General features: G+C 40.4%; 1 protein-coding gene across 2 annotated transcripts in view; it reads left to right on the top strand.

The window, feature by feature from the left end:
* The window catches only part of ITGBL1 (integrin subunit beta like 1), a 228,632-nt gene that overhangs the window by 129,623 nt on the left and 81,338 nt on the right, over positions 1-17,671 (top strand). For both annotated transcript variants that reach the window (XM_032771328.2, XM_032771318.2), the window contains exons 5-7: positions 57-197; positions 2,335-2,475; positions 7,425-7,571. In XM_032771328.2, coding sequence (XP_032627219.1) covers positions 57-197; positions 2,335-2,475; positions 7,425-7,571 — 429 coding nt within the window. The remainder of the gene's footprint in view (positions 1-56; positions 198-2,334; positions 2,476-7,424; positions 7,572-17,671) is intronic.

Below are 17,671 nucleotides of genomic sequence, written 5' to 3'. Positions count from 1 at the left end.
ATGCTCTTCTAAAAACTTGTCTATTTCTCACTGTATAAAATTTGCTTTGGGTTAAGGCCATGGAAAGTGTTACTGTGGAAACTGTTACTGTGATGCTGGTTGGCATGGAGATAAATGTGAATTCCAGTGTGACATCACCCCATGGGAGATCAAGAAAAGATGCACATCTCCAGATGGCAAAATCTGCAGCAACAGAGGTGTGTCATTGCATATTTTATATGTGCATTTATTCTGCACTAGGACAAAGGTCATAATTTTAGAAATAGTTTTTGGTTTTGCTCTCCTTTCACTTCTGGACATGAATCTTTAAAATTTGGTATCTGTGTGTATGTGTGTACACATAAACATACACTTATGTGTGCATGAATGAATAGGTTTGTGTATATGCATACACATTTTTCCTATTATAGACAAATGTGTGTGAATAAGTATATATAAAATATATATTTATAAGATGAAATTGTCCCAAGAATGGGAAGCCCTTTTCACCTCTTGCTTCTACAATGAGGCTGCACTGTATGGGTAATGGGCAGATAACTCATCCTGGGTTCCCAAATCCCTGAATATGGGCTATGAAAGAATGGTGGTCATTATTTCATCTCTGAACCTGGATCAGCAACCAAAGAGGGCCTGCTCATGGCCTTGGAAGATAGATTTTTTTTAACTACATGTAGTTTTTTGCACAAAGTCCAATCACTTGAATTTCATCCATAATTTCCATTTAATTTTGCCAATTTGGGAAGAAATAATGAAAAAAATGAGATTTGTATTCAACAGCTGCTATACTTGGCTTCAGGGGACAAATAGTTCAAAGTGAGAATGTTATTCCTTTGGCTGCAGTCCAAAACTATTACAGAAGAGCAAAAGTGCAAGTCTCATAGAAACCTTTCTTAAATATATCTCTACGGACAAAATCTGCTATAATGTGAGCACCTAATTATCCTGAGAGCATTTAGAAAATTCTCTCATCTTAATTATGGGGAAATTGAAAGCTTGGCTCAAATACAGAAAGAATGTAGGTTTCAGAGTAGCAGCCGTCTTAGTCTGTATCCTTAATAAGAACAGGAGTATTTGTGGCACCTTAGAGACTAACAAATTTATTTGAGCATAAGCTTTTGTGGGCTACAGCCCACTTCATCAGATGCATGCAGTAGAAAATACAATAGGAAGATATATACATATTGTAACAAAGTTCCTCCTCTACCTTGGTGGGTCCTGCACTTATTGGCAGATTTGCTCACCTCAGTGATCTTCCCCACAGTCTGGGTCAACTTCTCCTGTGCCTGATGAGGAGTTGGGAGGTTTGGGGAGAACCCGGGCCCGCCCTCTACTCTGGGTTCCAGCCCAGGGCCCTGTGGATTGCAGCTGTCTATAGTGCCTCCTGTAACAGCTGCATGACAGCTACAACTCCCTGGGCTACTTCCCCATGGCCTCCTCCAAACACCTTCTTTATCCTCACCACAGGATCTTCCTCTGGTGTCTATAATGCTTGTATTCCTTAGTCCCTTCAGCCATGCACACCCTCTCATCTTCAGCTCTTGCATCTCTTGCTCCCAGCTCCTCACGCACTTCTTATCTTGGCTCCTTCCTCGCCTGACTAGTGAGCTCCTTTTTTAAACCAGGGTTACCCTTATTGCTGGCCTTGATTGGGTGAGGGTTTCTAATAAGCCGTCTGCCTTAATGTTCTCTGAGTTACTCTAGTGCCGCCCTGCTCTGGTCACTCTGGACAGAGACTATCTCATCCAGTGACAGTTTATTCCCTCTACCAGACCCTGTACCATCGGTTTGGATCTGTCACAATTATACACAGAGCACATGAACAATGGTTTACACACTAACAGATGAGACAGTTTAGGTGAGCTGGATACAGTCAGGAGAGAAAACCTTTTTACTTCATAGATGGTAAATAAAATGGTCTTGCAGCAGTTGACAAGAGGTGTGCAGACAATAGGGGGGGATAAACTGGGAATGTTTTATTTGATAGAACCATCCATCCCGAGTCTTTATTCCGCCTATTTAATGGTGTCATTTTCGCAATTATTCCAATTCACAGTCTCTCGTTAAGTCTGGTTTTTTGAGTTTTTTTTTGTTGTATTCTGAATTTTGGTCTGTTAATCGAGTGACCAGGGAGATTGAAGTGTTCTCCAACTGGTTTTTGAATGTTATAATTCTTGATGTCTGATTTGTGTCCATTTATTCTTTTACGTAGAGACTGTCCAGTTTGGCCAATGTACATTGCCAGCAATGTCCCTCTGCCATGTACATTGGCCAAACCAGACAGTCTCTATGTAAAAGAAGATGGTAGGCCCATTTCTACTCTGCTTTTTTCCTTAGGCACATGTGTATGTGGTGAATGCACATGCCATGATGTGGATCCAACTGGTGACTGGGGAGATATTCATGGAGATACCTGTGAGTGTGATGAAAGAAATTGCAAGGCAGTGTATGACAGATATTCTGATGACTTCTGTTCAGGTAAGGTGTATATGTAAATGTAAACCAGATGTCTGAATTCAATTTTGGAAGAAGGAATGTCCAGTTGGCTTGCTCTCAATCCTTATTCTATTTCTTTAGTGTAATTTTTTCTCAGCAGACATTAGGACTCGTACTCTAATTACTTTATTGGAAGTAAGTAGATTTTTTAAAATTAAAATATGCTATTTTGTGAAACATTTAAATGAAATGAAAAATCTTTCATCTTTATTTTTTTCCACAAAACATATTTTTGACCAACTTGTCTAAATATGAATGAAGGAGCCCAACTGTAAGCACCCATTTGTGTTATGCTAAGTACATTGTGTTCAACAGAGCACAAAATGAACAATTTGAAGAATGACTGAAGCTGTTAACTGTGGATATACTTTACCACACAGACTGAAACATGCAGGGTCACTTCTAGATGCTGCAAATGAAGAGACAGAGGGGGAAAATAAAGGAAAAACTGAAAGAATCCAATTTGTTATTAATACAAGGTAGTTGGTAGAGCATAAAAAGCAGTATGGTAGTGACTTTAGTATCAGTTCAAGAAATATGTGTTCCTATTAAATGCTGTTGAGTCTACTTCTGAACTGTACCTTGCTGCTCCTCAGAATATTGGGTCCAGGATACTCAAGATGCCATTCAAGAATGCTGGCTATAACAAGAAGGTCTTTGCTGTTTGCTAAGATAAGAAAATAAAATGGGAAAAGATGAGAGCATTTCTCAGGACCAGTCATCTAGAACTTCAGCTGTATGGGTGCTCAGCACATTATTTGAATCCTTGTTGAGAAAGAACAACTAACACAGTCCTACCCCATTTCTGGAGGTTCAAAAATTCTTCCTCAGCTACCAACATCCTCATGATTTGTTGACTGAAAAAGGATTGATGCCCCAGCATCCCAGTGACACTTGGTGGAACTCTGGGGAAGATGATACCTCTTCATTTTTATCCAATTACCATAAATACAATGAAATTAGCACTAAGCATGAGAAGGACTTTGACTAAAACATTGCATGTGTTTTGTGCACCAAGGGACTCTACAGAAGCACACATCTTGCGAAAGCAACTGAAGGCAGCTTCAAAGAGACTTGACAGATTATGGTCTGACACTAATACTGCAGTATTCTGTGGGAATCTGACTTGATCTAATTAAGAAAAAAAATTGGAACCACACAAGAACAAAATCATTTTTAAAAATAGCTTCTGGAAAGTTTAAAGTCCCGTTCCCGCCCCGCTCCCCCAAGCATGATTGATCCCAAATCAAAAGATCACAAAAGGAGCCTAGAACAGTAAGAGGAGGCTGAAACTGAGATGGTGAAATATAACCCTCACGTCCTTTCTTCTCTACTAATGATAAATATGAAGATCCAGATTTCTTAACCACAAGTATGTTTGAAAAAGAAGGTTGGGACTAGAACTGGTCAGAAAAGGAGGAAAAAAGATCTGTATCTGTGAAAATGTTTTATGACTTTTTTTCTTTCCACTTTTTTGGTTGAAATTTTGATCAGCTCTAAGTGTTTAACACAAACAGAAAACAGGACAATTGAATTCAGGATATTGTCTATCTTTAGGACTTACTACTATCAGCATCAATTGAGTTTTACCACACTGGGATTGATTTGATTGAAATGTAGTTATATTCCACTTGTAGAAAAAGCAAATAATGTGGTAAAAGTGTATCAGCAGCTAAAGGTAAATACAAAAGAGGCTAACTAGGTTACAGGCTTTGCATTTGTGTATATTCAAGGCCTTGTTTACACAAACTGTGCAAACCCCTAGCTTAGACACAGTGCACTAGTGTAAACTGACTTTCAGTAGTGTGACTTACCCCAGTTCAAACTAGGGTACTTTGCATCTGTGTAAGTCATTGCCAAAACCCATTATGTGGGAAAGCACTTAAAAAATTCAAGCTGTTAATTTTTGACAATATATTTACTGTTTTATGTCTGCAGAAAAACAGTGCTTACAAAGTGAATCACAAAGCATATGTGCTATGTTTCATTTCAAAACTGTTACTTTTTTAGGTCTTAACAAATTTTTTTCAGTGTTTTGGTAAAAAATCTACGGGGGTTTACTTAGGTTGGCGAAAATCCAGGCAAAATGGCAAACCTGATAGACAATAATGGGAGCTGAGCAGGTTCAAAAGTTTCTCATGTTGTTCTGCCTGCCTAATTGATAGCGGCAGGAAACCTTTCCTGTCCAGATTAGTGGACTGGAATCATAGAAACCCTGTTGCAGATATGAATTTTACTGTAACTGAATGAAATGCCAACAGTCATTTCAAAGACTTTATATCATGGGAATTGAGAGCCCTGCTGCTAAGGCTTAACATCACAGAAAGGTAGCTCCCTTCAGAGATTTCACATTGCCTGGGGGGGATTGGCAATTTACAGTATTTCATGTTGCCAACTGGATGTCCTCTTTTAAAGAGTTTAATGCTGTTTGGTATCTAACTGCGTGATCTTCTCTTAGACATGTTCATTGTCAAAGGACTGTCCTCCTTTAAAGATAATCATGGTAACATCTGATATAGAAAGCAAAAACCAACAACAAAATGAGCCGTCCCATATGAAAACATCCATATTCACATATAGACTATGTGCCGCTGTCTTGTTAGTGCATACACGGCTGTGTTAGCAGGAGAGAGTCAATAAAGTGAATTAGCCTTTCAGAGATGCACATCTGGGCCACAGGGGCTTATGGCCAAGGCTCAGCCTGCCAGCAGGTGCACAAAAACAACAAGGGAAAGAAGAGCGGCCTTTGGCATTTTTAAATGAAAAACAATTAACAAACATAAAGAAAAATCACCTCCTGTGCACCTGCAGGATGGCAGCTGGTCTGCTGGCCTTTCTGTCAGCCTAGGGAGCTCCTTGCCCCCTGCCTCCTCCAATTTGCTGCATGTAAACTAGTAAGTGCATACATTTTAGACACATAGTATTTGCAAGTGTAAACATTTCAAAGCAGTCAGACTAGATCTATAAAACATACATGCTTATAGTTTGCAAGAAGAAAACCAGATGGGACAGTGGACAAAAGAAGAGTAGGTTGGACTTAAAAGCAGGGGGTTGTGACAGGCTGAGGTTCTTGGGAGCAGAGCTGGCCAGGGGGCTGGTCTAATGAAACAAGCATTTATGCCGTGTTTCAAACTTCACTCTGCTGCTGAAGAGAGATTTTGCTGATTGTCTTGGGGGTGCAGTGTGTAATGGGGGGTTGCCCCTTTTTCAAATCATGACATCATATCAGACATGGCCCATTGAGTCACCTCTTCTTGCCGGGACATGGGGTCTTATGGCAAATAATCCTCCATGCTGCCTGGCTCGCAGGGCAGTACTACTTCTGGCCTAATCCCTCAGGAGTGGGGTGGGAGGATGGCAGAACAAACAAACAGTCTGGAGTTCTTAGCCTCCTGGCTGGGGCTGAAAATAATAGTCTGTGGCTTTGGCCCTCGGGGCAGGGCAGAGCAAACCAACAGTCTTTATCAATGATCCCCAGTGGTAACACCTAGTGGCAAGTGCAGGGTGGGGGTAAAGGAACCTGGGCCTACCCCACTCTACCAGGTTCTGGCCCAGGGCCCTACGAAGCCAGTGATCTCCTTATTGAAAATTCAAGTTTCAGCTCCCAACACATTCCTGGGTCACTTCCTACCCTTGAATCTCCTGCGGGCTTGTCCTCCACAGGAAGCAGCTTGGTGTCTCTGTTGGCCTCCGAAACTGGGGGTAGAGGTTCCCTGTACTACTGTTTTCTGCAGTCTGGAGGGCTGAAGTTTCTTCAGCAGGAGCCGGCTGCTCCCATCCATCCTGTTCTTCAGCCAACCCCAACTGAATTGACCAGTTGCTTTTTATCTGTTCCTTTCATGGAGAGCATGTACAGCAGGGGCAAGAGGGCATGGCCTCTTCTGCCAAAAGTGATTAGTTACCCCCGCCTGACCAGTATGGGGTTTATACACCCTCTCACTGTGATGCTCAAGCTTTCTTCGCCCAATGCTTAGAATATTTTGTTCTGCCAGGCTTCTGGTCCTTTAAGTGATTGATGGAAGAATCTAGAGAGCAAGGTAGAACTTTCTCTGCTGGATGTGCAGAGGAGATTCAATTGGATCTTCAGTCTTGCTCTTTTGCCTCCAGTCCTTCAGACAGCCCATGATACTGACCACAAATGAGTGGTTAATGTAGGCCAAGGCAAATTGTATTCAGCATCACATAATTTGCATATCTGTTTTTTAAAGCAGAATATACCGAAAAGTAGATCTACTTTTTGAAAATAATTATTTAAATATATTGTAGAAATGTGTGGTTTTGATAAAGGATGAAATGTTGAGTATGCCGTAAACTTTATATTCTTTTTCTATGTGACATGGTATATAATATTGCAATTGTCAGTAGATGGAGTAAGGGTCTTGCACTGCCGTGTGATTTACAATGTGTTTATATGTGCATTGTGGGTCATAGTAGTGTTGAACTGAAAGTGTGTGCAGAACAGAGGGTATTTGTGTGCTGGTAAGACTGAGTATTGTGATGGAAGTGAGATAAAGCATGGAGAGCGGCCTTGTGGTGAGTGTGAAATTTGTCTTATGATTGCCTTGCTACTAAGGGTTTTCATTGTTGTGAGAAAATAAGTTTGAATGTCTTTACCTCTTCGGTTAACAGTCTTGTATATGAAGATTTATACTATACATCAGATGCTACAGTATTTTCTAAGAAAAGAAAAATGATTCAGTGGTCTAGAAACTATATGATAACACAAACAGTGTGGCATCCATTATTATTACCATACTGGAAATATTGATTTTAGGTGCAATGATATGATTATATGGAACCTCTTCTCATGGTAATTATTTAGTAAAAATGGAGTTTTAGAAATTAGAGACTGTGTTTATTGTCATTAGACTTTAATTAATCTATTGCCCCGATTGAGACTGACTTAGACTTTAATTCTATTCATTGTAAAGGTCATGGACAGTGTAACTGTGGAAGATGTGATTGTAAAAAAGGATGGACTGGAAAGAAGTGTGAACATCCACGTTCTTGTCCATTGTCAGCTGAGGACAGCTCTAAGAAATGCCAAGGAAGTTCTAATTTACCTTGTTCCGGAAGAGGTAGGTGAAGATCATTAGGATTTTTGTCATGCTCTCATAATCTACTTCTGATTACAATTTTTCTATTCGTATATTTCTTGTTTTAAAGAGCTTGAACTTTCCTTCTTGTGCATGAGTCATGTCTGTATGATTTATATGGTAGGGTGAAGAGAGAATAGGAGAAAGATATTGTACCTGTTTTTTCCTGGCATCTGCTGCATTATACTATATTTCACTTACTTCAGTGTGTTCAGTTTTTGTAGAGGAGATTTCAAGATCGCTGCTATTAGTTCTTTGGTGAGGATATATTTGGAGTATAGGCCTATTCTTGCACCCTCTGCTTGGACAAAACTCCCACAGAATTGAAAGTGTCATGTCCTGAGCTTGTGTAAATTGGTATAACTCTATTGACTTTGATAGACATACGCAGATATGCACTGGCAGAGGATCTGTCCCACGGACTGCAGGATTGAGCCCTATACAATAATTGTTCTTGAGAGCCATTTTCTAACTGCCTGCTCACTTTTCAGTGCCTTTTCAAAAGCTTTGACTAAAACAATTATTTATTAATAGACTTTTATAAAATTAAGTATGCAGTTCCAGGTGTGCAGTTGGGACAATATAAACATAAATAACATGCCAGAGGGAAAAATCATCTAAAAGAGAATGGATTCCATTCATTTTGGCTTATCGGAATATGAAATATGATTCTATTCTCAAGAGACTAGAACGGTAAATATGATAGACTTTTTTTAGAATCGGTAAATGAAGTTATGAAATCTGCCCTCTATAGCATTTGCTGGAAAAGGGCTAAAGCTGCTTTTGAATTATTGCTCAAGCCTTAAATGTCATTTAATTTATGATTGCTTCTTTCACTAATACTGTCTGCAATAACTGGGGTCAAACAAAGGTCATAAGCTATTCACCCAAGTTAGCAGTGCCACATTGACATTTGCCTATATTTTTCTTTCACAAATATATAGCTGTTAATAACAGTTCTTGTGCAGAACTAGTTATCTTCTACAAGAACTAGGAGTTATCAGCTGCTTTTCATCAGGCTATGATGGAAGAATGTTGACATTTTAGAGGAAAAATAGCTGTCACAAGAGGAAGTGCCTTTGGTTATGCTGGAAAAAAATGTTTTCATTTGGCTGGGTTAGGAGGTTTTGAATATTTCTAATATATTACACATGTGCAGTCAGTTAACAGAAGGAATGTCTACATTGCAATTAAAAACCCATGTCAGCTGACTTGAGGTCATAGGGCTCGGGCTAAGGAGCTGTTTAACTGTCATGTTGACGTTTGGGCTCAGGCTGAAGCTCAGGCTTTAGGGCCCTATGGAATGGGAGGGTTCCAGAGTTCGGCTATCATTACCTCAGTTTCCAACCTATAAACTGGGGATAATAATACTTCCCAACTTCACAGGGGTGTTGTGAGCATAAAAATCCATTAATGATTGATTTTGAGGTGCTCAGATATTGCAGTGAAGGGGGGCATAGAAGCATATTGATAGAATAGAATAGCAAGAAAGAACTAGATGCTAGAAGGTGCAAGGGAATATGGGGCGTGTAAGGAGGTTTTATGGATGTAACCATGGGATTGCCTCCATCATGTAGTAAACTATTCCTGAAATTTAAAGGTTATTGTGCTAGAGGACCTGCTCAAACATCTTTAATATAGCAGGGCTGCTTTCCCAACCTGTTATTGGTATCAGTATATGATTTAAAGGAAATGTGTTCCCTGGAATGGAATACCTTACAAACAATTTAGTTCTGTGAGTAAATTTCTTCTTGAGAGTGGATTGAGTGTTAAGAGTATTACATTTTAATTTTTTGTTAGTTTTTCAATCTGTCCCTTTTCAAACTGGATTTTTTCTCTTGTTTCTGATATCATAGATGTCTTGACTGGGATTCTCAATGGAATCAGAGAGAGTTAGGCACCCTATTGAATTTCAGTTGGATTTGGGCACCTAAATCCCTTAGGCATCTTTAAAAATCCTTGCCTTTGTTCATGGTGTCTGTACATTCCTATTTTGGTCACTTTCTTTTAATGTTTCTCTCTTAGCTAGGATACAAGGAAAATAAGAGTAAATGTGCATTGCTGTATGTAGGAACTTATGCATACAATATCTTAATTTAATGGGAATTTTGTTTAGTAAGACAGTTTCACTCTGGGTTAGAAGAGGGGACCAGGAGTCAGGAAGTGCAGCTGCAGTTTGTTACAGTGCTACTCGCTGTGTGTCCTTGGGGAATCCACTCTCTGTGCCCCAGTTTCTCTGTTAGTCAGTGGGGATCATGATACTAAAACACTTTAATATTTTTGGAATGAAGGTGCTAAATGAGGACAAAATATTATGGTTATTCTTAATACCACTTGCATCACACAGATAATTTACTCCTTAGCCATAACATGTAGAAAATAGGGAGCAGAAAATTGTAATTCATACCCCTTTCACTTTTTATATTAAATACTGATGTGTACTGAGAGTTTCAGATGGAGAATATTTAAACATGAGACGTTTTGTCATGACGTTGGATGCCTAAGATTGTTCAACTACTTTCTAAGTGGTATTTTCATGTTAAAATGTGAATTGTAAGTTAGAAATATTTTATAATTCTTCACTTCAATAATTGCCAAAGTAAACTCAGTTACTGGCTGAGGAGGCATTGAGGAAACATTCCATAGAAGCTTTGGCTGGCCATCTTGAGGTTTTAGCTTATTTTGCAAAACGTTCTGATTTGAAAATTAAAATCATAAATCTTCCAGCCCAAGAAAAAGAATAAGGGGGTGGGGAGGAAGGGAAGGAAATAAGCCTCTCATAATCCCATATAAAGAGAAAGTACATTACTTTGTCCGAGACTAATATTCTGCAGGTATTTTAAAAAATAGGTGTATTGTGTATCATATTTTATTTATAGTAGCTGGGGAAAAATGGGCAAAATCATCCCTTCCACAAGAATTATCTATGTAAGGGAATTTAAATGTTCCTTAGAAGGAGTGAGCCACAGTTTCTTTTCATTGAGGGAAGATGCTTGTTTTCTCTCTCAGTTTCCCCTCCTATAAAATCGGGATATTTAGCTCACAGAAATTAAACCAATAATGTTTATTGAAGTGTTTTGCAATCTTTGAATGAAAGGCAAATCCAAAGTCTTATGTTTTATTTATTATAGACTATTGTGATATGACCATGCCTATTAGAACCTGCTTTGGACCAGACTGGTAGCCTTGGGGTGATTATCTGGGCTGCCATGTAGTGGACCTGAATGTGATTCCTGTTGTTTGTGCCTCAGGGTTTGGCTACACTTGCAGCCGTGCAGTGCTGCCAGTACTCCACCTCCCCGTGGGGATTAGCTTGCAGTGCTGGGAGCCGTGCTTCCAGCGCTGGGGCACTGTTTACACTGGCACTTTGCAGCGCTGTAACTTGCTGTGCTCAGGGGTGTGTTTTTTCACACCCCTGAGCAAGAAAATTGCAGCGCTGTAAAGCGCCAGTGTAGCCAAGGACTAAGATATCAGTTTTTCAGTTAAGTGAGAAGGCTTCTGAGCTGGGGAAGGATGATTATCTGTTTGTCTTGGGAACAGCTGGCATTGCTATAGCTTATAGTGCAACACTCATTGATTTCAGGGAGATTTTTCTCTGGGAAGTGATACATTGCAGTGAGGGGTGGTGATCTTGCGCTCGTGAATTTATTTGTAATCAATTAATATAGATCATAAAACTAATCCAAGATTACTTTTATAACTCATTGCTAGTTGGATGATTCAGTAGGCTTTGTGCAGGAGGTCAGACTAGATGATCATATTGGTCCCTTCTGACCTATGAGTCTATGAGTAGGCCTATATATTTAGTATGTATATTAAAAAAACATGTTTACATGCAGTGTAGGCTACTTTATCAATTGAGCTTTGATTTTGTTTTTTTAAGTTCCAACAGGTCTTAAGTTTTGGGCTAAGTGCGCACGCACTCACAAAACTTAGTTATAGCAAACTGCTATTTTTACTGTTCAAAATAAAGTGCAAGTTATTTTCTTGAGTGAGCAATAACAGAGAGGGCATCAGCCTTACAAGATAAGAGAATTCAGCAGTGTTGAGGCATGTCATATGCATCACACATTCAGAATGTGCAGAATTTAAGCTTTTATTTAATTATACGGATTCCTATCATCAGAATAAGAGAAAGAAAGAAAGAGAAAAAGAAGCACAATAAAAGAAAAACTTTTAAGCATCAGGAGTAAATAAATCAAGATCTCCCTCTTTTTTCCTAAAGATACCAAGGAACAAAAAAGGAGTTAAGAAGGAAAATTAATAAACCACAGTTTGATAATTAGACTCAGTAACACTGATGTAAGATTAGATTGTAACATTTCAACCTGCCCTGCTCTGTCCCAGAAACAGACCAGGGAAAGAACTGTGACTGAGGCCAGGTCTACACTGCGACTTTAAATCGGTTTAATGGCCGATATACCGATTTAACGCTGTATCCGTTCACACAACGTCGTAATTAATATCAAGTTAAATGGCTCCTTAAATCGATTTCGGAACTCCTCCCAAACGAGAGGAGTAGCGCTAAATTCGATAGTGATAACTCGGATTAGGGTTCATGTGGATGGAAATCGACGTTATTGGCCTCCGGGCGGCATCCCAGAGTGCAGCACTGACCGCTCTGGACAGCAATCTGAACTCGGATGCAGCGGGCAGGTAAACAGGAAAAGCCCCGCGAACTTTTGAATTACATTTCCTGCTTGCCCAGCGTGGAGCTCTGATCAGCACGGCTGGCGATGCAGTTTGAAATCGAAAAAGAGCTCCAGCATAGACCGTACGGGAGATACTAGGTCTGATCGCTGTATGGGGAGACAAATCTGTTGTATCCAGCTCCGTTACAGAACACGAAATGCCAAAGCGTTTGAATAAAAAACTCCAGGATACACAGCGCTGCGTGACAAGCGTAACGGGAAGCCAGAGACTCAAATGGACGCTCATGAAGGGAGGGAGGGGGTACTGAGGACTCCAGCTATCCCACAGTCCACAGCAGTCTCTGAAAATTATTTGCATTCTTGGCTGAGCTCCCAATGTCTGTAGGTTCAAACACAGTGTCTGGCGTGGTTCAGGGAACAGCTCCTCAGTTTATTTCCCCCCACCACCACGTGAAAAAAAAAAGGGAAAGATTGCTGTGCTATGGCGTTTGCTCAATGCACTCCGCGAAAAAGGCGCCAAAGGGTTGTCTGCTGCCTTCACAAAGGGAGGGGTGAGGCTGTACCCAGCACCACCCGGGGCAGTGTTTTCTGCCCCATCAGGCACTGTGCTCTCAACACGGAAGTGGGAACTATGGGATAGCTGAGGAACAGCTACCCACAGTGCACCGCTCCTGAAATCGATGGTAGCTTTGGACCATGGACGCAAACAATCGATTTCGGGATCCCACTGTGGACGCGCTAAACCGATTTTATTAGATCTGTTTTGTAATATCGGTTTAAGCTAATTCGAAATAATCGTGCAGTGTAGACGTACCCTGAGTCACAACTCCTCTCCTGGCTTCCCACTCACTCTAGGGGGAAGCAAACTGCTACTGGAGAACTGGCTGGCATGTTGGGAGAGCAGACTAAACACCACAATTATTCCTCACCAGTGTCAGCCCACTTCTTGCCTGCTTGTGTAGATGTGGGGGAGCAGCAGCTCCATGGAGGATTCTCTCCCATCTGTGCTCTGGCTCATGATACAGATAACTTGTGCTGAGGAGTAAAGCGGCATTTCACACCCTCTACTTCAGGGATGGGCAAACTATGGCCCACAGGCCACATCTGACCCGTTGGATTGTCCTGCCAGGCCCCCAAGCTCCTGGCCAGGGAGTCTCACCCCTGGTCCCTCCCCTGCTGTCCCTCCTCACCCGTGGCCTCAGTTCACTTGCTCTGCCGCTGGCACAGTGCTCTGGGTGGTGGGGCTGTGAGCTCCTGGGGCAGTTCAGTTGCAGAGCCTGGTCTGACTCTGTGCTCTGCTCTGCACGGTGGTGGCAGGAGCGGTGGCGTGACCTGGCTCCATCCGGGCTGTGTGGCTGTAGCATTGCCAGCCACCGGAGTTCCAGGCAGCATGGTAAGGGAGCCGGGGGGGTTGGATAGAGGGCATGGGAGTTCGGGGTGGTGATCAGGGGGTGGGGGTGAGGATGATGGTCAGGGGGGAAACAGGGTTGAAGGGGGGCAGGGGACCTGGGGAAGGGCATCGGGAATGAGAGGAGGGATTGGATGGGGCAGCAGGGATCAAGGGGCCATCAGGGGACAGGGAGCAGGGGTTTGTGAATGGAGCAGGGGTTTGTGAATGGGGCAGGGGTCTGAGAGGTGCCGTCAGGGAACAGGGGAGGTTGGATGGAGCCGGAGTCCCGTCAGGGACACATGGAGTTGGGGGCCAGGCCATGACCTCGTCCCCTAACCGGCCCTCCATACAATTTAAAAAAGTTTGCCTGCCCCTGCTCTACACCCTTGCATGCTACTGTAAGGACAGGTCAAAATTTTGCCCTGGTAATTAGATATCCTCTCATTTAATCAACCTGATTGTTTTCACCTCCAATAGTTCCTCTTATATATAAAAGAAGAAAAAGAGCAAATGCTAGTATTGGAATTTAGACTTACGAGGATTAACTTCTAAACTCAGTCTCTCAAATACTTGCCTTGCAGAGTTATGTCACAGAGGATCTATCTCTAGCTGACCTTATGCACACAGATTCAGTAACACCTTTAATGTTTTATTCACAGTAGCATTTTTTATTTGCTGCAAATTTTCTCAGTGCCAGGATAATGCTTTTCATAATAAGAGGTTTCTCTTTTAAAGAACATTATTGTACAAGAGGTGTCTGTGTTAAAGGAGAACACTTTAAAAAATGAAGCTCCACATCATAAGGAATGTCAGCTCTAAAGGAGGCAGCTTATCCCTATCAGCTTTCTAGAACAAGACTAATGACTTTCATAATTTTATAACGGGGAGCACTCTTTTGAGCTTCTCTCTAAGGTTAAAAGCAAGTGTCAAAAATAATTAAAAACCTCACAGAAGAGAACTGAAAGCAATAAGGGAATTAGCTTATTTCTGAGGAAGGCAGAGGAGAGCTTCTTTATAATCTATTTTCTCTAGTTAGTCATCGTGCAAGAGGGCAACCAATAAAGACAAACACCAAAGCTTCCTCTTGATATTACCTTTTACCATTTCAATCCCTGTTCTGTAATTATGTTTATTTACTTTACATGTGTGGTGAAAGAAACTGGTTGTCTTTAAAACGACAAAAGTCTCCCTTTTGCCTTTATTCTGAACTGGGTGTCTGAAAAATTAGTTTTCTTATCCAATAGTACAAAATAAAATAAAAAATAATCAAAACAGTTACATTTTCAAAACACATTTTCAAAAGTTGAAAATCAATGGCACTCAGGCACTCAGGTCACCTAGGAGCTCTTGGAAATTGTATCTACTGTGGATATTATACAGAAAAAAATACAAATGCATTTTACTTCTTATTTAAAAACTACCAATTGACTGATTCAGTGGAAGAACAACAGTGCTCAGTGCAATATTAAAGACTACTCATAGTGAATTGAGGCAATGATTCAATCACGAGTGTAGCACTCAGCTTCCATAATTCATGGCATTAGCAGAATACAAACCCGCATAATCTGAAAGCAAAGTTTAGGGTTGAAGGTCAGTGAGTTATATCGTTTAAAGCTATGATGATATAGCAACTTTCCAGGGTAGGAACAACATCTACCACAGTGCAGACTGGGGCTTCTCAATAGTAACATTGCATAAATATTAAATACTAGTACCGCTAATAACAATAACAGCCTTTCACACCTCTGAAACATGTATCACCAAAGGCTCAATTCATTTAAGATGTTCTGCAACTTCCAATGAGTTTTACAGTGCACAGCATTTTCTGAATCATCTCCATACACACACTGATATGAACAGATTTATACTACACTGGAAGCAGATGCAGTTATGGAATTGACTCTTTTGAGCTTTGACTAGGTGATCTTCACTGATGCTTGCAAGTATTGTTGCAAATGAGCAAAGTGAACTGCTACATAAAAATATAGGCTAGATCCTCAGCTGGTGTAAGTCAAGAGTTGTAACTCCATTGAAGTCAGTGGAATTATGCTGATTTACATCAGTTGAGGATCTGGCTCAATGTATTTACAATTTTTTTCAACAATTTTATCCATGCCAATTGTGATACAGAAATAGAAACTTATCACAGTAACCTAACACAGTCAATTTAATATATTCAGCTTGATGGGATGCAAATATTTTTATAACATTATAATGTGTTTAACATTAAAAACAAGTTTATACGTTTGGTGAAACTGTGGGGCTATGCATAATATAATTAATCTATGGGCATTTCTGTGGCACTCATTCTTGGAGTATCTGAACATGAATTAAATCTGACCACACCTCTGCGAGGGAGGAAAGTACCATTATCCAGATTTTACAGAGACGCATAGAAAGAATAAATGTCTTGCAAAAGTTCACAAAGAATAACTGTGGTAAGACCAGCAAATTGATCCTCAATCACTTTGAACTCCCGTTCTGTGCCTGAACCATGGGAGTTATTCTATTGTCAACCTACTTCTGCATTCAGATCCTTTTTGAAGAATAAATAAAGGCAACGTTTGTACTTTTGCCCCCTTTGCTTGGGAATTGCCAGATAAAACAAACAAACAAAAATCCCAGATGCATAAAGTCTCAGGCTGTCAGCCCCGCAAGGTGGGGCTCGGGAGGTCAGCCCCAGGCAGCAGGGCTTGGGCGAAAAGTGATGCCAAGCAGCTTGGGCCAGCCCTGCATGGGGCTCCATTATCCAAGTCATTAATGAAAATATTGATTAATACCAGACCCAGGACAGACTTCTGTAGGATCTCACTAGAAGTGTCTTCCCAGTCTGACAGAAAACTATTGATAACTACTCCTTGAGTACTTTCGTTCAACTAGTTTTGCATCCACCTTTTGGCAATTTCATTTAGACCACATTTCTCTAGTTTGCTTATGAAAATGTCATGAGGAAAGTGTCAGTCCCCTCCCCTCAAAATATATTTGTCATTTCAATTTGAATGGCTTGGAACTGAAATAATTGTGTTTGTGTTGAACTGAAACAAAATTTCTTCTTAAATATCAAATTATATAAATATTTCCATGAACATACTTCTGCCCTCTTAGACATTTACTTAATATAAAAAGAGAAAATCTGCTGGCACATAAGAATATGTAGCAATGTTCATAAGTGAGTTGGTCAATGAAGTTACCATTTTACACACTGCAAATGGCTTTCGAAGTCTAGCTGTCAACAGAGACATCCCCAGTGTTCAATGCTGTTTATATCAAGGGATTTATTTTGGGCCCTTCTCCAGTTTTTCTATTTATTAATTGTTATTATTTGTGAACTCAGACAATTTGATCCAGGTCTGCTTATAGTGAAACATACCTGGTTGGTATCTAGATATACCTCATGACCATATAAATACGTAGTCCTTCTTGCATTATTATAACCCTACCAGCATACTGAATTGTGTAATATGCACCAAGCAAATAGCGGAGCACATTAATTGAAAGGATGTTCCATGCAGATTGCTTGGTACAAAAGCTGGAGTGCATAAAGGAGGCAAAAGATGCAGTTCAGTGGGACATATGAGTAGACCAGGAAAGAAAACTGATTACATTAGCTGCATATGTAGAAAACAATTAAATATAGATGCTGACATCTAAGGGCTTCAATCTCCACTACTTTGCTATTTGCATTTTCTCCTGTATAAAGTTGGTGTAAAATGATATTCTGAAACCATCTATGAAAATTAAGTGGGGGCAGATTTATGAAGAGTGATTAAAATGACAAGGAATTCCTTTAACTTAATGCAACATGACAGGGGAAGATTTGTATACAAAGCCATTTATCTGAAGCTAGATGTTTTCTGTCTTTATTAATGTGGGCAATAAATTGTCTGTTATTGTACCTTTAAAAATTCAATAACAATATTTAAGACAAACGAGGATAAGTGCTGCTGTTTGTCCTTCTTGCCCCTTGCATCTCAGCTGCTAGATTAAGCACTATTAATATTCTGAATACAGCACATTCTTTGATGTAGTATTTACTTTTT

The sequence above is a fragment of the Chelonoidis abingdonii genome, chromosome 1 (assembly GCF_003597395.2).
Source record: "Chelonoidis abingdonii isolate Lonesome George chromosome 1, CheloAbing_2.0, whole genome shotgun sequence".
Taxonomy (NCBI): Eukaryota; Metazoa; Chordata; order Testudines; family Testudinidae; genus Chelonoidis; species Chelonoidis abingdonii.
The sequence above is the reverse complement of the archived record's forward strand: the minus strand, read 5'-3'. Positions and strand labels throughout refer to the sequence as shown.